Raw genomic sequence first — 24,970 nt, 5'->3', positions numbered from 1 at the left:
GAAGGCCTGCTCTCCAGCCCTGACGCTGGACGTCCAGACTCCGTGAGGACAGAAGGAGGAGGGAGCCATAAGGTAGGGGTATTGGGGTCCAGGCCTGGCCTGTAAGGGTCAGGGTCTTCCCCAAACCAGGGGAAACCCTCACTGGGTCCCACAGGCCCTCCTTCCCTATTGCCCCGCAGCGGGGCGCCGAGAAGCCCTTGCCGTGTTCTGCTGCGCAGACAGACAGACACTAATCTGATCTCCCCAGACCCGGATGGCCTCCAGTATCAGGCGGCAGCAGCAGGAACCTGCCTGGCTCCCTCCCAGCTGAGCAGGCCGCCCAGCCACCCCACTTTGTTTGTCCTGGGAGGGGCAACTGCCGAGCAAACAGGGAGGGGGAATCCTGGATTCTGCCTCTCTTCTCCGCTTGATCTGCTGTTACCCAGGCCAGAGACCTCTGGGGCCCACACAGGCCTGGTCCCTTCCTGGCAGTGGTGTGGAAGGGAGCTGGGGTGGTGGCGTATAGAAAACCCAGAAGAAATAAACCCCAGCCCAGGGGCTTGAGCAGATGTTCACTGACCACCCACTGAGTGCTGGGCCCCAGCCTCGGTGCTCCACATGTCAGAGTTCTCTGACACCGCCCCGCCGCCCCAGGATGTCAGCATCAGGATCTCCTGTGTCCAGAAGAGGAAACTGAGGCTCAGGGTCATGAGGGAGGACGTTGGCAGAGGTGGGAATCCCACCCAGACCTCTCTGACCCGCACACCGTGCTCTGAACCTCAGCTCCTCTCTCTTCTTGGTGGAGCAGCAGGGGGAGGGGGTGAGGGGCAGGTCATGGACAGGGGCTCTCCCCCTCACCTCTCTTTTTTCTCCCCTAGAGACCTCGCTGCTGCCCAAGGACCCCAGCCAGGGAGGCGGACCCTCCTCATGGCTGAGCTCCTGCCCCTGCTGCCATGGGCGCCCCCGCTGACCGAGGGCAGTGCCCAGGACTCACCTGTCCCCCCAGCCGAGTGGCAGAGCCAGCAGCCACAGGGTGGCAGTGTCAAGGGCCTGGCCCCTGAGCCCTGGAGGCTCCTGGAGGTGCCCTCCATCCTGATAACGCCATCTAGTGATGGGGAGTCACCCCCTGGAACCCCGACCCCCCGGCGCCTGCAGCTGCTGAGGACCCCAGACCTGGAGAGTGTGCCCCAGGACAGGTCAGACCCGGGCGGTGCATTGGGAAAGGGGTTCTCTCTCGCTGGCGACCCATGGTCCAGGGTGGGTTCCTTGTGGCTGTCACTGTCCAGGTCGGGGGCTGAAGGTCAGTTAGAATGTGGCCTCAGCCCCACAGGGGCAGGACTGGAAGTTGAGAAATAGATGCCCAAACAAAAACAAGCAACTAGGAGTCTGCGTGAGGCCAACCTACTCTGAGCTCAGCTGAGCATGGCCCACGGAGCCTGGAGGCGGACACCCCTCCACCCAGCCTGTGTTTTTCAAACAGCGGGTCGTGACCCCTTTAAGGGCCAAGAAACTAACCTCGAGCATTGCAATCAGCACTTTTTTTCAAACAACACTAGGACAGAATTGAAAATAACACAGTGTCTGAGGCATAGCGAATAAGTGTGGTTTCCTGCAACTTTTGTGAGGCTACACGTATTTCTAAGTGTGCCGGAAGCCGATGTGAAAGGTATTTCCTGCTGCAGCTCACAGGCAGCAAAAACAACAAAAAAACTTCTGCAAAGAAACACTGCCTCTGGCACAAGAAGACAGGAACTGGGAGGTTCAAGGTTACGGGGAGCAAGAGGAAAGAACCACGTTGGCCCTGAATAGAAATATCCATTGTGGTTTCTTCCAACAATGATCCTGATAAGTTTACAAAATAAAGCTCTGAATGTCAACGTGGAGAAATCGCGGAAACAGTGACGATGGAGAAAGCGGGTTGCAAAATGATACAGTAGGAGCCTAATTGTGTATCCTTTTAAAAGACATTGGACAATAGGATATATTGTTGGTAGGTGCATTCTTAGGTAGAAAAAGGATAGAAGAGTGCACAGGAAGAACACACACCAACTTCAGGGCCGTGGGTACCTCGGGGGGCAGAGGCAGGGAAAGGAGGGATGGGGAGTTGGCTGAAACTGTATTAGTTTATTTCTCTAAAAACAAAAACAGAAAAAGGATCTGAAGCAAAAATGTTCACATCTGTTATATATGGGTGCTGGGGACATAGATGACTGTTATATTTTTTACTGTTTGAAAGAAATATTCCCTAATTAAAAATTCAAAAGTATTTTAAAAGAAGAAACAGGCGAAGAGAAATATAAAGAAAGAGAGCAGTGAGACATAAAGAGAGTGGAAGGAGGCCTCTTTGAGCTCTGGGAGAGAGGCAGTCAGGCGAAGAACTGGGGGAAGAGCTTCCATGCAGAGGTAACAGCAAGTGCAAAGGCCCTGGGGCAGTAATGTACCTGGGTGAGCTAGAGGGATAGCAGGGAGGCCGGTGGCTGGAGGGAGTGAGCAAGGGGGAGTCTGACAGGAGAGGTCAGAGTGGTGCCCTGGGCACCAAGCTGAGAACTTGGCTTTTACCAGGAATGAGGTGCAGCCAGGGGAGGCTCTGAGCCCGGAGGGCCCTGACCTGACTAGGGTTCACAGGCTCCTTCTGGCTGCGATGGGGAGCGGACTGCAGGGGATGGGGGCAGGAGCAGGGAGACCAAGTGGGAGGCTGCTGTGATGGTCCAGGAGGCAAAGGAAGGATGCTGGAACTGGTTGGGGGCAGTGGGGGAGAAGACTTTAGAGTCTGGATAGATTTTGTAGGTGGCGCCCACAGGGTTTGCTGAGACTGGATGTGGGTGTGAAGGAAAGAGAGGGATCAAGAAAGATTGAAGTTGGGGGCCTGCCATCCACCAAAATGGAGAAGTCGAGGGGGTTTTTTGGAGGGAGAGGGTGTAAGGTGGGGAGAGAGGTGGGAATGGAGTTTTTCAAGAGGCAGGAACAGCCTGTCCTGGAGAGGGGGAGGATCAAATCTGTGCGGGGTGGGGGGCGCCTCCGGCCGGGAGCTGTGAGGCGGGACTCAGTTCTGCGTTCTGGGAGAGGAGTCCAGGACACCGACAGACTCAGGCGGCCCCTGCAGAGACAGGCGTGGGCTATGGCATCAGAGCAGGGTTGCGTCCAGCTCTGCAGCCTAGCGGCTGGGTGACCTCCCAGCAAGTCACTTCCCCTCTCTGAGGCCGGGCTCCCCCGTCTGCAGAAGGGCTGCAGCCGCCCTCCCCGCTGTCCCGTGGGAAAGCCCTGACCACGCAGTTAGTGGGAGCCCAGCTCTGGGGTAGCGTGCCCAAGGTCACAGCACAGACAGGCGCGGGGAGGCTGGCTTCCACCTTGGTCTGGCTGACAGGGACTGGGGCCCCAGAGAGCCGGGCACTGGGACCTCCTGCGGCCGACGGGGGCTCAGAGACGGGGACGGGGAGGGGGGCGGCCTCCGGGCCCCACCCGCTGCCCCTTCCCGCCGGCCGGGGTCCCTCCGGTAACACAGCCCGGCACCTCCGTCCGCTTCCCAGAACCTCCGTCCCACCCCAGCTCCGCCCCCCGCTCAGGGTGGCCGCGGGCGCAGTCGGAGCTAAGGACCCCTTCCCGGTACCAGGGAGAGGGTCGCAGCCCGTGCCAGGGAGCCGCCATGGCGGAGTTCTGTTTTCATCGAGTCTGTCTGTCTCTCTCTGTGTCTCCCTCTCCCCTGTTTCTCTCTCTCGTTAGACTCTCTCTCTCCCTGCATCTCTGGCGTCCCAGCCGCCCCTCTGGATTTCTGGGTCCGGCTCTCCCTCCCCTGCGCCCTCGTCTCTAACCCTCCTCCTGCCTCCTCTCCCCGGGGCCGCACTGTCCCCGCCGCCCCTCCTCTGTCCTGCCCCCCACCCCGTGCGCCCCTGCGCCCCCATGTGTCTCCCTGTCCCCTCCTCCTCCCTGTCCCCGCACCCGACTCCGTCCATCCGGGCCGCCCGGTGCCCGCCGTCCCTCCCCCCTCCCCGGCAGGGGCGGCGCCGTGACGCGCGGGGCGGGCGCGGGGCGCGGGGCGGGGGGCGCTGACGCCGCGGCGGCTCCGGCGGCTCCGGCCTTTTGTGCGGGCGGCGCGGCAGGGGCCCTGCGGGGACGCGGTCAGCCCAGCGCCTCAGCCGGGCCGGCCCTGCCCTGCGGCCGGGCGCGCCCTCCGCGCCGCATCCATGTTCGAGTAAGGCCCGGGCCGGGGCGGGGGCCCGGGGGGGCGCGGCCGGAGCCGGGGTCGGGGAGTCTGTGCACGTGGGGCGGCCGGGGCCTCGGGGACAGGGGCGGCCGGGGCTGAGCGCCGACGGCGGGCCGGCTCGTCACTGCGGGGCGCGGGGCGCGGGGCGCCGGCGTGGCGGGGCTTTGGCCGGGGGTCCCGGCTCATCCCGCGGGGAGCGCGGCCTGGCTCGCCCCGCCCGGGAGCCGAGGTGGGCGCGAGGCTGAGCGGGTCTTCGGGCCCGGGGTGGAGGCCGCGCGGAGACGAGCCCCCGCCGGCCGGCTCGCAGGCCGCGGAGCCCGGGCAGGCCCGGAGCAGCCCCGCCGGGCCGGCCCCCTCCCGCCGACCGCGCCTGTCGCGACTCTGGGGGCTCCTGGGGGTGGGTGCTTGTGCGAGGCCGGCCGACCCCGAGCCTGAGACCCTCTGGGGCCCTGGGCGCCGACTTGACCTCCTACCCGTTTCCTGGGCCCGCTGTGTTTTCTGTTATGAATATGGTGTCTTGGAAGTGTGTGTACGCGTGCCTCCTAGTGTGCAGGCAGCTGTGATCCTTCTTGTCTGTGTGTGTGTCATTTACCTCTGATTCCATCTGTGGCTCCAAGTGTCACTGTAAGTTGCCTGGTGTCCAGCTGGGACTTTACAGTGTGTGTCCATATGTCTGCAGCTCTGTTTGCTCCATGACACTCTGCCTGGGTATGTGCCTGTAATTTACCTCTGAACCTGTTAGCTGTGTGCAAATGTAAGTTACCTGTGTGTGTCCGTGTGTGACGCTGTTGTGTGTCAGGGGCTCAGCATGGGTGACTGAGACCCTGTGGGCTTGTGCCTGTGGTTTACCTCGGATTCCATTTTTGTGTGAGTTCTGCTGTGTGTCCATTTGTGGTGGTGGTGTATGTGCCTGGGCTTCCATGTGTGCAGCTTGGACCCCCTGGGGCTTTGTGTGTGTGAAGAACAAGAGAGAGAGACCCCTTGTGGCTCTTCGTGGGCCTGGGACCTCCCTCCTGGGACCTTGGCTGCACCCTCGACTTTGGAGCAATAATCACAGTTGATATTGTTCCCCTGTCACAGTTTACACAGCATGTCCCATGCATTGTTTCAGTACCTGTCCACTGTGTTGTGGAGGTGTGTCTACACGCCCCTGGGGCTGTGTTATTCCCGAGTCCTTCGTGGCCATGCGAGTGTCCGGGTTCTCTGTCAGCCACTGCAGCCGGCACCTCCATCCCTTCCACGCTGGCACGGGCCTTTGCTTTGTCTTCGCTGCCGTACGGTGACACCACGAGAGCCGAGCTGGCCCTGTGACTTAGTTTGCCTGGGTCGTGCGTGTGTCCCCTGGGGTGCTCTGTGCCTCTTCTGTCGCTGTGTCTCTCTCTGTAGCTGTGGGAATGTTATTTGCTTTCAGTTCTTCTCTGAGACTTTCTTGTGGCTGTAAGTGTGCATGTAATGTATCTGGGACTTTCTGTGTGTTTCTGTGACTCTGCAGCTGCACGTGTGACTGTAACATACCTGTGATACTACTGCTGGGTGTGTGTGGGGGTGTGTGTGGGGGGGAGACTTCTTGCAAACGTGGGGACCTCCAGTTTGCCTGTGACACTGGCTGTGCGTGACCAACACCATTTCCTTTTTATGCCCACCTGTGTGTGCGTCTGCCCGTCTCTGACCAGAGGGAGCTCTGGGCCTCTGCAGGCCCAGGAAGCCGGAGGTGAGGTGTACAGGGTGGCAAACCCCATTCTCTTCCGAGTCCCCGCCCCCCGTAACGGTCCTCCAGCCAGCGTGGGCTCCTCCCTTCCTCCCTTCCCTCTGCGGCAGCCTGCCCGGTTGGGCAGCCTCAGGGCTGGGCCTGCCCTTGAGGACTTCCTCTTCGTCCTGCCAAGGAGTGAGACCTCAGGGTGCGGGCCCTGCCCTGCCCGTGTGCTCGCCCTGTCCTCAGGCGCCCTCCCCCAGACCCACGGCTGCAGGGGAGTGGGACAGGTGGAGGAGGGGTCTGCCTTTCAGGCTAGAGGGGCGGAGGATGTGGTCACCCCCTCCTTCAGAACCCTTCCATAGCTCACCAGTGCCCTCAGGGTGAGGCCCAGATGCCTGGCCAGGGCCCACAGGGCCTGCGGAGGGCCTGTGCCCTCCTGTCCTCCTTCCCCAGCCCCACTGGCCACCTCACTCCTCCTCGGACCTGCCAAGTCAGTCCTGTCCCTGAACTTGCTGTTCCTGCCGGTCTTCCGCCCTTTGCCAGATCTGTGCTTTGTCCTCGGGGCTCAGCTTAAGCGTGCCCTGCGTGCCACCCACCCACCCAGCCATCCTTTGTCTCCATGGTCCTCCAACTTGAGCTTGCTTCCGAACCTCCTGGGCCCGCCCCCAGGGGCTGATTCAGGAGGTCTGCAGTGGGGCCGGAGTCTGCACGTCTGACGGCTTCCGGGGGCTGCTGCTGTGTGAGCAGCCGTAGGGTCCTGACCCGTCCTGAGATCCTCCTCCTCGTGGATGGGTTCTCTTATTGATTATCTCTGTTCCCCACCCGAGTGTCGGGTCCCCGAGGGCGGGGAGCGTGTCTGTCTGGCTCACTTCTGCCAGGCAGGTGCTTGTGCGTACTTAGAGGTAAATGACTGGGGTTTGGGGTCAGTATGGGCTCCGTATGCCAGGCCGAGGTGTCTGGGGTGCCTGTCGGGGTCGGCGTAGGGGTGTGGACACGGGTGCGCTGGGACAGTGCAGGGCCGGGTACTCCGTTTCCGTCTGGCAGCCCCTAGTCCAGCCAGAGTGCCTCCGTGTGCTGGGCTCTGTGTGTATCACCTCACTTTCCCCTCTAGACAGCCCTGTGACTCCATTATGCTCAAGAAGAAACTGAGGCACAGAAAGCCTCAGACACTTGCCCAAGGTCACACAGGGAGGAAGTGGCTGCACTGAGTCCCGGCCCCCTGAGGGTCGGCAAGTCACAGGCCTGGCTGAATCCAAGTTCTGTGAGGGGAGGGGTGGAGGGTCAATCGTTTATTCAGTCCCCAGGACATTCAGTCGCCAGGAGCAAATGCTCGTGGAGCACCTACTGTGTGCCAGGCCCGTTCTAGACCATGGGGATGCAGCGGGGATCAAAACCTCTTCCCATGTGGAGCTCACCCCTGGTGCAGGAGGATAAGAAATGATAACAGAGAGAGGGGCAGGTGGGGAGTGAAGAGAAGGCAGGTTGGGGAGGGGGATCGGGAGAGTGGGTGGTGTGGTTTAAATAGGGGAGTGAGGGAAGGCATCTTGGAGAAGTGTCCCTTGAGCAGAGACCTGAAGGAGTTGAGGGAGCCCCGGAGACTTCTGGGAGGAAGGGCATTTGGGCAGAGGGCACGGCCAGGGCAGGAACCGGGGGAGGGTGAGTGAGGGGCCCTGGGAGGGTCCGACCCTGGGCCATTCCCTGGAGTGAGTGCAGCCAGGGAGGGCTCACCAGGAGGGCCCAACCTGACTGGGTCACAGGCTCCCCGGCTGCGTGTGGAGAGCAGACAGACCAAGGGGGCCAGGGACAGGAGCAGGGGTCCAGGGAGACGTGGACCTTCCATAGTCCAGGGGAGTGGCAGGGGCCCGGGTCACCATCTATTTCATTTGTTTATTTTATTTCACAAAGTATTTATTTCACAAGTATGACATGAATGCCCACCCTGGCATTGTCCTGAGCAATACTGGGGACGGAGCAGTGACCAAGACAACACCAAGCGTGCCACCAGGGAGCTCACAGACCAGTGGGGCAATGGAGTTGTCACCAGACAGTGACTGCCCAGAGCAGTCAGGTCTGGTCGGGGCAGCCTCGGCCGAGTGGTGGCCGAGGGGTTAGGGATGGGCTGGGCGCTGCCTGGGAACGTGGGCACCCACAGAAGGGAGCTGGTGTCCCGGAGGGAGGCGGTGTGCGAGCAAGGGTCCTGAAGGATGCAGAAGAATTTGCTGGACAAGGAAGAAAAAGGCCAGTCTGGACAGAGGGCACAGCCTGTGCTAAAGCTCGGAGGCGAGAGAGATATGTGGGTGGCCCCGAGTGCCCGAGGGACTCCTGCCTCCGCCCCAGAGGAGCTCACGGCCCCCAGTTTGTAATAAAACCAGCCATGCATCCTGGACAAGTGGCTCAGGGCTTTGCGCCTCAGTTTCCTCGTCTGTAAAGCAGGAATGGTAATAGTATCAGATGCACAGGAGTGTGTAAGAAATAAGACTGATCAGAGGGAGAGCTTGCCACAGTTCCCAGTATAGTCAACAATGAATGTCCCCTTCAAGTTCCCGATACTTACCCCACGGCCCTATTACACTTCATGTTATTCAGTCCTCTGAGTGTTCTGTTGTTCCTGTCTGCCTTCCCACCTGAAGCTGGGTTCCCCAAGGCAAGAGTCGTGTCTGGTGGCCTCTGTTGCTCCCAGCTGGGACTAGCGCACGGATGATTCCTGTGGCCACCAGTGTTCACTGAGCGTCCACTGCGCGCCAGGTGCAGTGTTGGGTGCTGGGAACTCGTGGCAGCCAGGACCTCCTAAAGTTCACAATCTGGGGCAGACAGTAAACCGAAGAAGTCAACAGGATGAATTGAGATGGTGTGAGGTGGGACTGGTGGCTGGGGGGCTCCTTCAGGCTGAGGACCAGGCTGGGAGAAGCATTTGAGCTGAATGAGATGGAGCCCGTCATGCTGGGGCTGTGGAAGGACATCCTGGCAGAGGGACAGCAAGTGGAGAGGCCTTGGTGCAGGAGTGCAGCTCGTGAGCTTAAGGGACAAAAGGAGGCTGGAATGGCTGGAGTGGAGAGAGTGACGAAGAGAGAGGGCATGAGGTCACAGTGGGGATGGGGGCCACACGAGGGCCTTGGGCGCCCAGGTGAAGACTTTGCTTCTACAGGAGCGAGGTGCAGCCAGGGGAGGCTCTGAGCCAGGAGGGCCTGACCTGACTCGGGTTCACAGGCTCCCTCTGGCTGTGCGTGGAGCGGACTGTAGGGGGCGGGGACGGGAGCAGGGAGACTGGGAGGAGGCTGCTGAGATGGTCCAGGAGGCAGAGGATGGAGGCCGGGCCAGGGCACTGGAGCAGGGGAGGTGGGTGTAATAGAAACAATGGAAATAGATTTGGGAGGTGGAGCGGGTGGGACTTGCTAACAGGCTAGAAATGAGGGATGAGGGAAGGAAAGACATTAGGAAGATACAAGCTCAAGCAACTAAGTGGGAAGTGGCTGCTCGATAAATATTTATTGTATGAGTGAATTAATAAGTGAGCTTAAAAAACAGCAGGCACTGGGGCCGGCCCCATGGCCTAGTGGTTAAGTTTGGCATGCTCCGCTTCAGTGGCCTGGGTTTGGTTCCTGGGCATGGACCTACACCACTTGTCAGTAGCCATGCTGTGGCGGCAGCCCACACACAAAATAGAGGAAGATTCGCACAGTTGTTAGCTCAGGGCGAATTTTTCTCAGCAAAAACAAAAAAACCCCAGCAGGCATTACTGAGAGCTCGCTATACGCAGGCTCTGTGAGAAGCACTTTCCACGCACTGATTTGTTTAACTCTCCAAACAACAGATGGGGACCTGTACTCATCACCCCCCGGCTTACAGAGGAAGTACTCGGGGACTGAGAGTCAGGGACGCTGCTCCGGCCACACTGCTAGGAAATGGAGTAGAACGGGTGGGTGGGGATCAGTGGGCTGATGCGTGGGCCTCCCAAAATAGGCCTGTCACCATGCCCCAGCCTGATTTCCCATAATGCCCCTCCTCTCCCCCCAGCACCACCCCCCACTCTGGCCGGAGCACGCCGAGCAGCTCCCCATCTCTCCGTAAGCGGCTGCAGCTCTTGCCCACAAGCCGACCGCCGCCTGAGCCAGAACCGGGCACCATGGTAGAGAAGGGGTCGGACAGCTCCTCAGAGAAGGGCGGGGTGCCCGGGACACCCAGCACCCAGAGCCTGGGCAGCCGGAACTTCATCCGCAACAGCAAGGTTGGTGCATGCCCAGGTGGAGTGGGTGGGGGAGATGTGGGGAGGGGTAGGGGGGTCGGGGGTGGGAAGAGGGATGAGGGTGGCATAGCGGGGTGGGAGGTCAGGGGACCCAGGGGCTTGTGCTGACTCCACTCTTTTCCCTTGCAGAAGATGCAGAGCTGGTACAGTGTAAGTGTCTGGACAGGGGGGGCTGCTGGAGGGGCGAGGGAGAGGAATAGTGCTGGGCTAGCAGCCCCGGCAGTAGCAGTCAAGGGGGGGTTCCAGGGTCAGCAGACCTAGGGTCACATCCTGTGCTGCTACTTATGTGCTGTGTGACCTTGAGTGAGTTGCTTAACCTCTCTGGGCCTCTCTCTCTTCTTGAGACTCAGTCCTGACCTTATAAGGCTGAAGGCAACCTCACTAAGAGTCAGCGATGCTGGTGGGTACTTGGCCAGGGGCCTGGCTTATGTAGAAATCAGTAAGTGGCAGCTCTCGTCACGGGTTCTCTTGCGTTAGCGGCAGTGGGAGCCAGAAGTGAGTAGACACTGAGGCCTCAGAGAGCCTGAGGGGTCCTGGGTGCTTGTGGGGCAGAATTAGGGGTGTGAGCTCCCGTCCGGGTTCTCACCTCCCAAACGCCCCCAGATGCTGAGCCCCACGTACAAGCAGCGGAATGAGGACTTCCGGAAGCTGTTCAACAAACTCCCTGAAGCTGAACGCCTCATCGTGGGTGAGCCCTGACCCAGACCCAGGCCTGGAGCTGCCCTGACCCTCCCCGCCGTGGCCGGCCAGGCCGCGTGACTGCTGTCTGCTCTCTCCCGCCGCCTCAGATTACTCGTGTGCCCTGCAGCGGGAGATCCTCCTCCAGGGGCGCCTCTATCTCTCCGAGAACTGGATCTGCTTCTACAGCAACATCTTCCGCTGGGAGACAACGGTGAGCCGCGGGACGCGGCAGGGCCCCGGGGCGGGCAGGGCCCTGGCCCCTCTGACCGGCCTCTGGTCCTCAGATTTCCATCCAGCTGAAGGAAGTGACGTGTCTGAAGAAGGAGAAGACGGCCAAGCTGATCCCCAACGCCATCCAGATCTGCACGGAGAGCGAGAAGGTGGGCGCCAGGCCTGCCCACGGCGGGTGGTCGCGGTCTGAGCCGCTCCTCCCTCCGCCCCCACCTGAAGCCCCGTCTGTTCTGCGCCCAGAACTTCTCCCAGATCTGTCGCTTTCTCCTTCCCCTCCCGGCCCCTGCCCTGGCCCAGGCTCCCATCCTGTCTAACCTGGGTCCACCACCAGCCTCCTGTCTCGGTCCCTGCAGTCTGTCCCCTCCCTCCCACAGCTGCTCAGGGATAGTAGTAATAGTAAAATTCCTCCCTTTGTCACCTCGGATGTCCCCTCCCCATGGAAGCCTTCCCTGATGCTCCATTCTGTCCCCATCATTGTTGCCTCATGGTCCCAAGATGGCTGCTCACACCAGCGGCCCAGACGGGAGGGAGGGAATGGGGGGAGACTTCCCAGCACACTTCCCTTTGTGTTTTCTTGGCCAAAAGTGGGTCAGCTGACCATCCCTAGTGGGCAAAGGAGACTGGAAAAGTGCCCTGGGCTACCCCCCTCACAGCCTGACCACTCTGGGCTGCCCCTGTCTGGAGGTGTGCCTGTTCCCTGCCCTGGATGTGAGCTCCGGGGACAGGGCCGGGGCCGTCTCCTCATCACGGTGACTCCAGCCTCGTCCAGTGGTGGGTGGGCACAGGATAAACATTCTGTGGAAGGAATGAAGGGGTGAATGAATAGATACACGAGGATGGAGATCTGGGAACAAGTGTGGGTGGGGAGGGAGCCTCCCTCCCTCTGGCCGTGCTCTCCCCACCGCTCACACCCCTGTCTCTCCTGCAGCATTTCTTCACCTCCTTCGGGGCCAGGGACCGCTGCTTCCTCCTCATCTTCCGTCTCTGGCAGAACGCGCTGCTTGAAAAGGTGGGCCTGGAGCAGACCTGGGTGGGGGATTTTGGGGGTAGGCCAGGGGGACCATGGAGCCAGGGGTGCCAGAACTCAAGGAATGGGGGGACCCCCAGCTCTTCTCCATGGGCACCAGGCCAACACACCTGCAGCTACCTCTGTGGGCCCCACCAGGGGGCCGCCACGGGCTGCAGCCCCAGCCCCTGCCCACAGGAGATGCCTATCTGTGGCCCTCATTCCCCATCTGCAAATCCAGAATGCTCTGAGAATGAGGAGGTTTTTTTATATGTGTGGCAACAAAATCTAACATGAGCTAACACGGTTATTTATCGTCTGCATCAGCATGTCCGGTAGAACTTTCTGCTGTGGTGGAAGTGCTCTCTATCTGTGCTGGCCGCTACAGCAGCCAGTGGCCACCTGTGCCTGCTGGACTCTTGACAAGTGGCTAGTGGGACTGAGGATCTGCATTCTTCATTTCATTCCATTTTAATTAATTTAAACTTAATTGGCCACATATGCTTCTTGTATAGCACAAGTCTGTATCTCAATTAATGTGACTATTCATACGTTTCAGGACAAAAAATATTAATGTTTATGACTTGGGTAAATCTTAGATATAATTGTAATTCAACATAAAGTCAGAGTGTCCGGAATAGACTATACCAGGGATTCTCAAACTTTATAGTTCCAGGAACCCTTTCACTCTTTAAAGCACTTGTAGCCTCAAAAAGCTTTTGTGTAAGTGGGTGATATCTACCAATAGTTATTGCATTAGGAATTGAGACTGGGACATTTTTAAACATGAGATACACAGGCACACACTGCATTAGCCGCCAGAAGGACAGCGTCACATGTCTCGGAGCTTCTGGAAAACTCCACTGTACTCTCATGAGGGAAGAGAATTGAAAAGGGCGAGTGACATCTTATCCTACCAGGAACACTTGTTGTACTGAGGAAAACGATCTTGAGCTCATGGACCCCCAAAAGGGTCTAGGGGACCCCCAGGAGTCCTTGGACCACACCCTGAGAACCTCTGGTCTACACTGGACTGGAGACTAAATTATTATTGGTGCTGTGTTACAGCATACAGTATAGGCACTGATTATCCTTCTTAAATCCCCAGATTTCTTAATTTTGAATCATGTCTCGCCCAGAGGTTTTGAGTAAGAGTCTTGAGACTTTGATGTATCGCATTCTGATAGTCCCCCGTGCCCCCGCGCCGAGCGACTCTCCTGGAAATACCTGCTAGTGTTGCGTGAGTTGATGTAGGATGCATTCGACTGCAAGCCACTGAAAACCCAACCACACAATGGTTTAAGCAAACAGACCCTGAATTATTGCAGAAGGCAATAATAATAGCTAACATTTATGGTGCCACTGGGTGCCAGGCCTGTTCTGAGCATTTCATGAATTCACAACCATCCTGTGAGGCAGTATGGTTAGTACCTTTATTCACCAGAGAGGCAGGAGGGATAGACTTGCCCATGGTCACACAGGCTCTTATGTGGCAGAGCTGGGTTCTGACCCATTGCACTCAGGTTCTGGAGTCCACTCAACCCCTGCGTCATATTGATACTCATGTGACAAGAGGTCTGGAGGCAGGCAGTCAAGGTGGGTTTGATGGCTCCCCTGTGTCATCAAGGACCCAATCTCTTGTCCATTCTTCCACACTGTCCGCCTCTGCATATTGATGTTTTGTCCACATGCTTGTTGCTTCATGGTTGCCAGATGGCTGCTACAGCTCCAGGTGTCATGCCCTCACATAAGTATCCCAAACATGAAGCAGGAAAGGGGTGGATAGAAAGTGAGCTTTCTTTATCAGGGAGGGAAAGCCTCCTTTAGCCGACTTCACTGTGTGTTACTTTGGCTAGAACTGGGTCACATGACCACCGTTGGTTGCAAAGATTGCTGGGTATGTGGCACAGGAAAGATTGGGGCTGGGGAAGATTTTCACCCCAAACAAATCAGGGGTCTGCTGGCAGGGAGGGAGGGTAGATAGAGACCGGGCAGGCATGGCACAGCATCTGCTCCTGCTGGCCTCCAGCACCTCGGAAGGCCCAGACCCGCTCCCCAGGGCTGCGCCGCGTCCCGTCCTCTGGGGGCAGCTCCGGCTGTGGCCATCCTCGGGGGCAAGGGCACTGGAGCAGGAACCTGAGGGAAGGACAGTGCAGCCTCAGGGTCTCCAGGGAGGACGAGGGCAGAGGAGGGTTCAAACCCAGGCCCTGGGGCCAGACTGGGGGTTGGAGTTCCAGCCCCACCACTGAGAAGCTGAGAGACCCAGGGAAATCACCAAACCCCATCGGTCCACTGGGGACCGTGCCTACTCCTAGCACCCAGGGCCGGCCCAGAGTAAGTGCTCAGAGCCAGGGTTGCCCAGTGGTTAGCCCCAGGGTGCTAGAGCAGCCCCCAGCTCACATCCCAGCACTGCCACTTCCTAGTGGATGGCCTCGGGCACGTTACTGCATCTCCGAGTCATTGTCTTAAAGTGCTGACTGTGTCGGCACCTCCTTCGCAGAGTTGTTCTGAAGACTGAGCCAGGTCGGGAGATGCCTGGCCCGTGGCAACAGCTCCGTGAATGGCTGCCGCTGCTGTTACTATTGTTACTGTTATATCCTCGTCGTCCAGCCACTCTGGCCGTGGTAGCTGAAAGTCCAGGGCTCTGAGGACACCTGGGAAGACAGCTGGGGCAGGACACACGGCGGGTGGGAGCACCGCCTCTGGAGTCTGGCCGGGTTTGAATCCCAGAGTTGCCTCTGGTCACCTCTGTGACCTTGAGCTCGTGACTTCCCCTCCTGGGGCCTCCTAGTCTCCTCTGTAAAACTGGGAACGGTAACTTGTAGCTCTGGGAGTGTTGAGAGGACCTAAGGGGGACATCCTGGGCAGGCTGGCTCCTAGGCAAGGGGCAGAGGGGATGCAGGGCGGTGCGGGGTGCAGAGCCACTGGGCGAGGTCTGGGATGGGAGAGCATGCTGCCCCCTGGTGGAAACCGGGGGGAACTGCTGAGGCTGAGGGCTTGTTGGGCCAGGGGCGGGAAGAGCTCTGGCCCCAGGGAGGTGGAGGCCAACCCCACGTCCTGCCCCCCCAGACGCTGAGTCCCCGCGAGCTCTGGCACCTGGTGCACCAGTGTTACGGCTCAGAGCTGGGCCTCACCAGCGAGGACGAGGACTATGTCTGCCCCCTGCAGCTGAACGGTCTGGGGTGAGTCGGAGATTGGCGGCTGGTTCCTGGGGTCAGGGAGACGCTGCCTGAGGAGCTCCTGGAGTCCCGAGTGGACTGAGGGGTATGTGGGGTCTGAAAGATACAGCGGTCCCCATCCTCCCTTTCACCACAGGACTCCCAAGGAAGTGGGAGATGTGATCGCGCTGAGTGACATCGCCCCCTCGGGGGCAGCTGACCACAGCCAGGAGCCGAGCCCAGTGGGTTCGCGCCGCGGCCGTATCACCCCCAACCTTTCCCGGGCCAGCAGCGATGCAGACCACGGGGTGAGCAGGAGGGCGGAAGAGAGAGGGTGCTTACGGGAAGAGGCAGAGGAAGGCTGGAGGTGGTGTCGGGGAGAGGGACAGACTGACAGGTAGAGGGGACAGGGGAGGGGATGGACAGAGGGACAGAGAAGAGGTGGATGGAGGGGTAAGGGAGGGGACAGTTGGAGGGATGAGACAGCTGGGAAGATGAGCAAGGAAAATAGGGACAGATAGGGAAAGACAGGGACAGGCAGAAGGGGGACACACAGACAGAAAGGGTGAGAGACAAAAGAGGCAAGAGCTGGAAGGAAGGATGGATGAGGTAGGAGACAGACAAGGCCTGGACAGGACAGACAGATGGAAAGGACAGGCATATGAAAGCTTACGGCCCAGGCATCCAAGACAGGCCCAGTAGGGGCCCCTCATAGCCAAAGCCCTCCGTCCACATGTGCCTCCCGGCATTGCTTTTCCTGCCATCTCGAGTCCTTCTGGCCGATGTGGACACACGGGGGCCCTCAGGCTGGGACGGAGGTGGGCCGAGGCTGGATCAAGCCTTTCTCTGCAGGTAGAGGAGGACAAGGAGGAGCAGACGGACAGCCAGCCAGACGCCTCCTCCAGCCAGACCGTGACCCCGGTGGCCGAACCCCCGAGCGCAGAGCCCACCCCGCCTGACGGGCCCACCACCCTGGGCCCCCTGGACCTGCTGCCCAATGACGAGCTGCTGACGGACACGAGTAACTCCTCCTCGTCCACGGGGGAGGAAGGTGAGGCGGTGCCCACACCACACACGACAAACCTCACTCGGACCTGAGTAAGCCAGGGATGTGCTGGCTCTTGGGACTAAAATATCCGGGAGGTGGGCAGGGGAGGCATTCAGACAGCAGGGTTAGAAGTCCGTCTGTCCTTGGCTCTGCTTTGAAGGCAGCAGGGCAGGGTGGATCAGAGCCCAGACTTGGAAGCCAGATTGCCGGGGTTCAAATTCTGGCCATCCTGCTTCCCAGCTGTGTAACTTGGGCAAGTTATTTAACCTCTCTGAGCCTCATTTTCCTCATCTGAAAAATGGAGTTAGCAATAATAATACCCACTTCATAGGGTTGTTGGTTGTTGTTAGAGAGTTAAATGGGTTAGTATGTGTAAAGTGCTTGGGCCAGTTAGTACATGTTGGCTATTATTATTATTATTTCCATTTTATGCAGAGAAACTTCATTCTCAGGTAGCCTCTACTCTTGAGGGAGCAGAGAGAGGCCCAGCTCTGCCCCAGACAAGCCCAGTGGGGAGAAAGCATGCTTTTCCCAGGGGCTGCACCAAAAGCTCTAGGGTTGGCCCTATTGGTCCAACTTGGAGAACAAGCCCACCCCTAAACCAGTCCCTGTGTCTGATTGGTCGACCCTGCGTCACTCACGCGCCCCTGAACCAATCACTGTGACCAAGAGCCACAGGCTGCTGAGCCTGGGAGCACGTGCCCGTCCTGTGGTCCTGTGGCCGCAGTTGGCTGGCCTAGGTGTGTGCTCCACCTTGAACCGCTGGTGGTGGCTCTGATCTGCTGGGCCTGGGCCGCACGCCCACCCTGAAGCCATCTCTGTGGCCGAGAGGGCCGAGTGGTGCTCCGTGTCGGTGTCCACTCCCGTCCAGGATGGGGCTGGGAGTGGGGAGGAGCGATCACCCGGAGGGAAATGGAAGAGCCTCGCTCAGGAGGGGGGACTGCAAGTGGCATCACCCAGCGTCCCTCTCTGTTGCCAGCGGACCTGGCCGCCCTGCTCCCCGATCTCTCTGGCCGTCTCCTCATCAACTCCGTCTTCCACGTGGGCGCCGAGCGGCTGCAGCAGATGCTCTTCTCGGACTCGCCCTTTCTGCAGGGCTTCCTGCAGCAGTGCAAGTTCACAGGTCAGCGGGCCGAGGTTACCCGGGGTCGGGGGGGGGGGGGCAGGGACACACGACACGGGACGACAGGGACAGCGCGGGGAGGGTGGGACGGGGCAGTAGTAAGCAGGGAAATGGGCAGGCCCTGCCGTGCGGATTAGGTGTGGCCGGCTGGGGGAGGTAAAAGCAGCATCAGCAAGACCAGAGCAGCTCTGCCTCTTACCAGCTGGGTCCTGAGCCTGTCTGTGCCTCAGTTTCCTCTTCTGTATAATGGGGGTGTGATAATGGACCTGCCTTGTCAGGGTCTCATGAGAACTAAATGAGGCAATACTAGAAAAGTGCCCAGGAGAGTAGCATACAGTCAACATTTAATAAATATGAGTTAATGATCACACATTTAGTGCCCACTCTGTCAGGCCCATGCAGAGACCAGGACAGACGAACTCCAGAATCTAGTGAGAACAACAGAATATAGATGCTCACACGAGGAGGTGTGAGTGTCAGGGGTATCTGTGATCTGGGGGTGTCAGGGGAGGCTGCTGGAAGGCTGTGAAGTTGAGGCCTGAGGAGGAGCTGAGGCTACCAGGGAAAGGAGGTGGGGGAGAGAAACCCGGGAGGCCAGCAGGGTCCCTGCAGCCAGGTGTGGAGGGGGCAGCCCCAGCACCAGATTCGGGGGGAAGAGTTGGCGGTGGGCCCAGCAGAGGAGCTCAGGAGGCTGCGAAAGAGATTGAAGTTGGGGGGGCTAGTCAGGTGGTCATTTTTATCTGTTCTTTTTTCTGTATTGATGAAAATGAACCACATAGAATCCTCTGCAGAATGAGTAAGATTGTGTCTTGTGTTGGGGACATACAAGTCCCCCAAACTATGTTTATATCCTGGAGAGACTGGCACTCAGACTGAGGAACTCAGACTCTGTCTGGGGGTACTGGGGAGCCATGGAGTATTCCAGGCAGATAAAGGATAGTGTCAGGGTTAGCTTTAAGAAGCTACCCCTGAGGTGGCTGAGGCCAGGAACTTGGGGGGAGGCTGGAGAGGGCCCTGGCCAGGCAAGGATAGGCAGAGCCAGAAGCCATGCTCAGGAGGTCGGATCAACAGACAGGGGAGGGAGTGTCCAGGCAAGGCCCAGGGCTCTGGGGGGAGCCTAGAGGACATGGGGCCCACTCTTGAGGTGGGGCCCCTAGATAAGGGGCTAGTTTGAGGAGATGCTGAGGCCCGTATGGGCCTGGTGTGAGAAGTCTGGGGGATTTCCAGGGGAAGGTGTTCAGGAGCCGAGGTCCGAGACTCAGGGGAGAAGTCAGGACTGGGACAGAGAGGGAAACTGAGGCTGCAGGAGAGGATGAGCCCCAGGAGGGCTGAGAAGTGTAGGGAAGAGAGCAGTCCCAGCTCTGAGTATCACCAACATCTCAAGTTTTATGCGTCCACAAGGAAGGTGGGCAGACACCGGAGTGTGGACACGAGGAGGGGCGGGTTTGGGGCCAAGTCTCCAGAGAACTAGAACCTTCTAAAGAAGCCGAGTCTCCTAGAGCCTGTGGGCAAAGGCCTGGAGAACGGTCTCCTCATTCTGCTCCTCCCTCCCCCAGACGTGACCTTGAGCCCCTGGAGCGGGGACAGCAAGTGCCACCAGCGCCGGGTGCTCACCTACACCATCCCCATCAGCAACCCGCTGGGTCCCAAGAGCGCCTCCGTGGTGGAGACGCAGGTGTGCGGGCGGGGCGGCCGGCGGGCGGGGCGGGTGGAGCCGGGGACGGGGGTGGGAGGGCCGGGGCAGCCCTGACCCCCGCCCGTCTGCGCAGACGCTGTTCCGGCGCGGCCCGCAGGCGGGCGGCTGCGTGGTGGACTCGGAGGTGCTGACGCAGGGCATCCCCTACCAGGACTACTTCTACACAGTCCACCGCTACTGCATCCTGGGCCTTGCCCGGAACAAGGCCCGCCTCCGGTGAGCCGGCCCGGCGGGGGGCCCCGGGCCCCGCCCACTCCCCGCGCCCGAGTCAGCGGCAGAGGAGAAGTGTTGGGGCCCCGAGGGGTCAGGGCCACCCTGAGGTGTTTGGCCTGACCCACTAGCAGGCCGGAGCCGCCGCTGGAGGACGGGGCAGGTGGGGGGCGGCGGGTGAGGGGATGGGAAGCTCGGTTGGGGCTGTCGGCTGTCGCTTAGAGCCCTGTGGGGCTGGGGCGCAGCTGCAGAGTGGAAGGGTGCGGGGCGAGGTGTGGCCTGAGCCGCCGGTGCGGGTGGGCAGCGCAGAGGGAGCACAGGCGGAGCCTCGCCCAGGTCGGGGGTCTGGACAGGGGGCCTAGGGCTGACGGCCGGCATTTGGGGTGACGGGGCCCTCTCTGAATTAGGGGGAGGAAAGCACCCTGGGGAATGGGGCAGCAAGGCTGCAGTCAGAGCCTGACCCCCCCGCCCCGTCCCCCCCAGGGTGTCCTCTGAGATCCGCTACCGGAAGCAGCCGTGGAGCCTCGTGAAGTCCCTCATCGAGAAGAACTCGTGGAGCGGCATCGAGGAATACTTCCACCACCTGGGTAGGCGCGCAGCCCGGCGGGGCCGGGGGGCCTGGCCTGGTCCGGCAGATGCGCAGAGCTCTGTCCTGTGTCCGCAGAGCGGGAGCTCGCCAAGGCTGAGAAGCTGTCCCTGGAGGAAGGTGGGAAGGACGGCCGGGGACTGCTGTCAGGCCTGCGGCGGCGGAAGCGGCCCCTGAGTTGGAGGGGTCACGGCGACGGGCCCCAGCACGCGGAGCCCGACCCCTGCACCCGCGCTGGCATGCACACCTCGGGTGCGTCCCATCGGGCCTGGGCAGGGCGGGCAGAAGAGCGGAGCCAGGGGGTGCACTGGGGTGTCTGTCTGACTGAGTTGCTCTCCTGCAGTCTCCCTCAGTTCCCGCTTCTCGGAACCGTCCGTGGACCAGGGCCCTGGGGCGGGCATCCCCAGCGCCCTGGTTCTCATCAGCATCGTGTGAGTACGGGGCCTGGCCTCTGGGTCAGACCGGCCTGGGTCTGCATCCTGGCTGTGTGACCTTGGGCAAGGGCTTGGCCTGTCTGGGCTTCTGGTTCTGCCAGACTGTGGGTTCACCTCATAGCAAGGGTTAAACAAAGTGGTATTTGGAATGCTCCCTGCAGAGCTCCTCGGCGCCCAGTGCCGATGCTAGGTTTGTCTTGGGGAAGTCTTCCCTGCTGGGACAGCGGATGCCCTGGAGGCTCCCGGGGTGGGGGGGCTGTGGGTGAAGGGAATAGAGGGGCCTGACCTCGCCCAGTGGGCAGGGGGCTTTCTGGAGGAGCAGGCACCCAAAGCATGTGGAATTAGGTGAACGAGGAGAGGGATGCAAAAGAAGCAATGTTATTTACACATTTCACTTATGCTTTCTGTGCCCAGCTGTAAGCTGGGTGTTCCTGGGGACATAGTAGTGACCAGTAGCCCTGGGGGAGACAGACCTGACACCAGGCTAAAATGATGGTGGCTGTGATAGGGGAAACACAGGCAAAGGGACAGAGCTGGGGTAGGGGAGGCACAGACAGAGGGAACAGGGCCAGGATGGGGGGGGCACAGACAGAGGGGACAGGGCCAGGATGGGGGACAGATGGGGGCAGAGGGGACAGGGCCGGGATGGTGGGGCACGGGCAGAGGGGACAGGGCCAGGATGGGGGGGCAGGGGCAGAGGGGACAGGGCTGGGATGGGGGGACAGGGGCAGAGGGAACAGGGACGGGATGGGAGAGACACGGAGGGGATAGGGCCGGGATGGGGGGGCAGGGGCAGAGGGGACAGGGCCGGGATGGTGGAGGCACAGGCAGAGGGGATATGGCCGGACAGGGGAGCCGTGGGAGGTCAGTGGAGGCTTCCTCCAGGCGGGACAGGCAGGCAGTCAGGGAGGGCTTCCTGGGAAAGCAGAGGCCTCCTGAGTGGAGACCCCGAGGGTTCAGGCAGGAAGACGGACGTGCACCAGGTCCTAGAGGTACGGGGGGCAGGGGGCGGCACAGGACGCTGTGAGGCGGTGGTGATAAAATCCGTGCTCCCAGCAGCCTCTGGGAGGTGCGAGTCAGATACACCGCACACTCAGCCTCTCTGAGCCTCGTTTCCCCAACGGGAGCCACGCAGCATGCTCTGCTGGGAGCCGCCAGCCGAGGGGGTGGGGGCCGGGATGGGCTGGGCAGCTCTCATCTCTCTCTCTCTCCCTCGCTGCCTTCTCAGGATCTGTGTGAGGTAGGGTCTTGGGTCCTTCCGCTCCTCGTCTCTCACCCCCAGAGCAGCCCCTTCCCCGTGCTCCAGGCCCGGCTTTCCCGGGGAGGTGGCCTGGCGTTGCGGTGACAGGTGCGGGCATCTGACAGGCCTGGGGTTGAACCCTGACTTTGCTGCCTATGGACTGTGTGACCCTAGGCATGTCGCTCAGGCTCTCTGGTCTTAGCTTCCTCCTCTGAAAAGGAAGATAATCCTGGTGCCCCTTTGGGGATGGTTGTGCGGGTGCCTGACTGGTGGGAGCATCCGTACCCCAACTCACGACCTCTGACCCTGCCCCCAGCCTCATCGTCCTCATCGCCCTCAATGTCCTCCTCTTTTACCGTCTCTGGTCCCTGGAGAGGACGGCCCACACTTTTGAGACGTGGCACAGTCTGGCCCTGGCCAAGGGGTGAGTGGGGAGCCTGAGGGGTTTGGGGGCTTGGGCAGGTCTGAGGGGCCAAGGCCCTGCTCAGGCCCTGCATCCCCACAGCAAGTTCCCGCAGACGGCCACGGAGTGGGCGGAGATCCTGGCTCTGCAGAAGCAGTTCCACAGCGTGGAGGTGCACAAGTGGAGGCAGATCCTGCGTGCCTCCGTGGAGCTCCTGGACGAGGTGCGGCTTTGAGGCTCCGGGCGCCCGCGTTCAGATCCCCAGAGGCAGCAGGTGCATCTGGGCCTCAGTTTCCTCCTCTGTAAAATGAGGAGGCCATTCATAGTCCCCACCTCCCAGGGGTGCTGGAAAAATCAGCAGGATGGAAGAAAGAATGTTTTGGCTCTCATCCTGGGAAAAAAGTTCAGGGTGTCTGACTTCAGGCGTGCTGGATGCAGCCACTCAACAGTAGTAAGAATCGGTCTCTCTGTCTCTTGACTCTGCCCACCCCCAGGGTTGGCTTTGTTGTGGGCATCCTCTCCCCCAGGATGACCAAGGTAGCACTTGGAGCTCCAGGCTAGCATCCAAAGAAAGAGCCCACCCTCACTGGCTGCTGGGGTCACATGCCCATCCCTGACCAGTCGCAGCGGTCAGGGGTAGGTGAAGCCTGCTCCCTGAACCCCTCCCCCACTTTGGGGTGACTAAGGGTCATATGAAGGTCAGAAAGGTTCTTCAAAGACTGTTGGGGTCTCATGTCCAGAAGGGATTGCCCCAGATACCCCCGTAGTTCAGGTGTAGCGTCTGTTCAGACAGCAGGTTCAAATTCTGGTGTGTGACCTTGTGCTGGTGACTTCACCCTTGCGGGCCTTGGCTTCCTCCTCAGTAAATGGGGTAACAATGGATGTGACCTCAAGGACCGTTGTGGGATTAAATGCATTAACATTTGAATAGCGCCAAGCTCGTAGTAAACACTGTGTGTGTTTGCTGTGAGCTCAGTGCCCGGTACTCAACGCACCAGGTGCTCAATAAATGTGGTCAGGCAGCACAAAGGGCAGGCACTGGGGTAAGTGCCTAAGGTGGGGAGGGGGTGCGGGAAGCTGGGGAGCCTTGGCTGGGTGCCCAAGTTGGTGGGTGACGGTGAAGGTCGCGTCTGGTCACCGTGGACCATCATGCCGAGGCCCAGCTTTAGGGGTCTCGTTGCTCCCTGAAGTCACACTCGGAGGGAGATGCTCAGGCCGGGAAGGGCCGTGCAGGACAGGGTGGGAGAGAGGGGACTGAGGCTGGGGCCCCATCACTCAGAGAGAGGAAAGGCAAGGCCCCCCCATCCTGAGTTAAATTCTTACTGTTTTCCTCTCTCAAACTGCCGAGGGCACAGAGTGGACTTCACAAATTGATGCTAACAGCAGACACCGATTGAGCCAGGCTGTTCCAAGTGCTAAAATGACCAGCTGGTTTGCTCCCCCTGGCCAGCCTGTGAGGGGTGCTCTTGTTAGCCCCCATTTAATAGACGGGACGCTGAGCTCTGAGGTCTTCAGACTTGCCCAAGGCTGCACAGCTAGGCGATTAAGGATAGCTGGCGTGCATTGAGCACTTCCCATGTGCCGGGTCCTGCTGTCCCCCTAGCAGACCCCTGAACTAACCCTCAGCTCAGGGACCTGCGACGGTTGAGGGGCTGGCCTGAGGTTACCTAGTAAGTAGGAAAGCGAGACTTGAGCTCAGGCCATCTGGGCCCCGTCCATCTGCTGCCTGTGAGAGTTAAACGGGGCGCAGTAGGGCCGGCTCTTGTTACAGGGTGACCTTGGGGGGGACGTGACCTCCCTGGATCTTCTCCAGTCCCTCAACTACGGGATGGGGGCGACGTCACCCTCCCAGCCCTGACCTCCCCCCTGCCCGCCTCTCCGCAGATGAAATTCTCACTGGAGAAGCTACATCAAGGCATCACTGTCCCAGACCCTCCTTTCGACTCCCAGCCACAGCCTGACGACAGCTTCTCTTGAGGACGCCTGGCCAAGCGGCTGTCCCCCCAAACCGACAGATGGACACAGAGCCTCGGTGGCCACTGCTGGCACGGTGTGAGCACCGGGAGCCTGCCGCCCACCCCTCCCAGTGGCCTGACCAGGGGCCACGCAGACTTGGGGACCACAGAAGATGCACTTTAGACCAGCGTGTGCGAGTCCAGCTGCCATCACCTGCCCAGCCAGGGAGCTGGCCTTGCTGTTGGCAGGCACCCCGCTAACTTATTTTGCCCAGCTGAGGTTGTGGGGGGCACCTCCTGGGGTGCACAGTTCCCTCAGCTCTGGGTTTAATGTATTATATTTATTTGGGGCTGACAGCCCCAATAAAGGGTTGGAAATGGCTGTGACTGTGGCTGTGCGTGTGGGGCCCTGGGAGCTGGTGGGAGCACTCAGATCCCACCGAGGCCAGGAGGGAGGGGCTGTCCATTTTCTGAGGCCACGGTCACTGGTGTGACCTGGAATTCTCCAGCATCTTACACAAGCTTCACATTATCAAGGTCCAGGGCAGGGGCTCCGAGGACAGACTCTGGTGCCTGGTGGCATGGGTTCAAATCACCTCTGATACTTAGCAGGCATGTAACCTAGAGCTGGTCCACCTCTCTGAGCTTCAGTTTGCTCTTCTGTACAATGGGCATAATTGTCTCCCGAGGGTGTTAGAAGCAAGTCTTCTCACACTTCAGCTGCGTCACAGTCTCCTGGAGGGCTCGTTAAAAAGCAGAGGGCAGACCCCCCCCCCGCCGGGTGTCTGACTCAGCAGGCGTGGGGTGGGCTGGGAACCCGCACTTCCAGCAAGGGCCCCGGTGATGCTGACACTGATGGTCCAGGGACCCCACTTTGAGAACTGCTTTATGAGGATTCAGGGAGTTAATAAATGTGGCTACTTAACAGGGCCTGGCACAGAGTAAGTAGTCAATAAACGTTATTCTTGTCGCAGAAAAATGAAGGGGAAGAAAGTAACTCACGTAATGGGTGCCGAGTGTGCCCCAGGCTCTGGGCCGAGGTCTGAGATTCATTTAATTCTCACAGTAGCTCCATGAAATGGA

At 60.0% G+C, this 24,970-nt stretch overlaps 1 protein-coding gene across 4 annotated transcripts; it reads left to right on the top strand.

Moving 5' to 3' along the window:
* The first annotated feature begins 1,712 nt into the window (after window positions 1-1,712).
* GRAMD1A (GRAM domain containing 1A) lies at window positions 1,713-24,269 on the top strand. 4 transcript variants are annotated; one of them, XM_058530829.1, is made up of 19 exons: window positions 1,713-1,912; window positions 9,888-10,098; window positions 10,246-10,266; window positions 10,720-10,804; window positions 10,905-11,008; window positions 11,082-11,177; window positions 11,957-12,037; window positions 15,104-15,216; window positions 15,350-15,500; window positions 16,045-16,243; window positions 17,220-17,363; window positions 18,920-19,038; window positions 19,133-19,275; window positions 19,753-19,856; window positions 19,934-20,107; window positions 20,199-20,286; window positions 21,846-21,953; window positions 22,035-22,155; window positions 23,817-24,269. In XM_058530829.1, exons 1-19 carry the CDS (start codon window positions 1,884-1,886, stop codon window positions 23,907-23,909), a joined length of 2,184 nt encoding a protein of 727 aa, XP_058386812.1. In that variant the 5' UTR covers window positions 1,713-1,883; the 3' UTR covers window positions 23,910-24,269. The 4 variants fall into 4 exon arrangements, with proteins under 4 accessions (XP_058386812.1, XP_058386814.1, XP_058386813.1 ...); XM_058530831.1 differs by having other exon boundaries at window positions 22,035-22,206; window positions 23,817-23,902; XM_058530830.1 differs by lacking the exon at window positions 1,713-1,912 and adding an exon at window positions 4,073-4,168.
* Window positions 24,270-24,970: the final 701 nt, after the last annotated feature.

Source organism: Diceros bicornis, chromosome 34, assembly GCF_020826845.1.
Source record: "Diceros bicornis minor isolate mBicDic1 chromosome 34, mDicBic1.mat.cur, whole genome shotgun sequence".
Lineage (NCBI taxonomy): Eukaryota > Metazoa > Chordata > Mammalia > Perissodactyla > Rhinocerotidae > Diceros > Diceros bicornis.
The sequence above is the reverse complement of the archived record's forward strand: the minus strand, read 5'-3'. Positions and strand labels throughout refer to the sequence as shown.

Bases quoted from the DNA above. Each gene is read 5' to 3' on its own strand.
- GRAMD1A (XM_058530829.1), top strand. From the start codon at position 1,884: ATGGAGAAAGCGGGTTGCAAAATGATACA. The intron at 12,038-15,103 runs GTGGGCCTGGAG...CTGCCCCCCCAG, and splicing joins AGAACGCGCTGCTTGAAAAG to ACGCTGAGTCCCCGCGAGCT. The intron at 22,156-23,816 runs GTGCGGCTTTGA...GCCTCTCCGCAG, and splicing joins CCGTGGAGCTCCTGGACGAG to ATGAAATTCTCACTGGAGAA.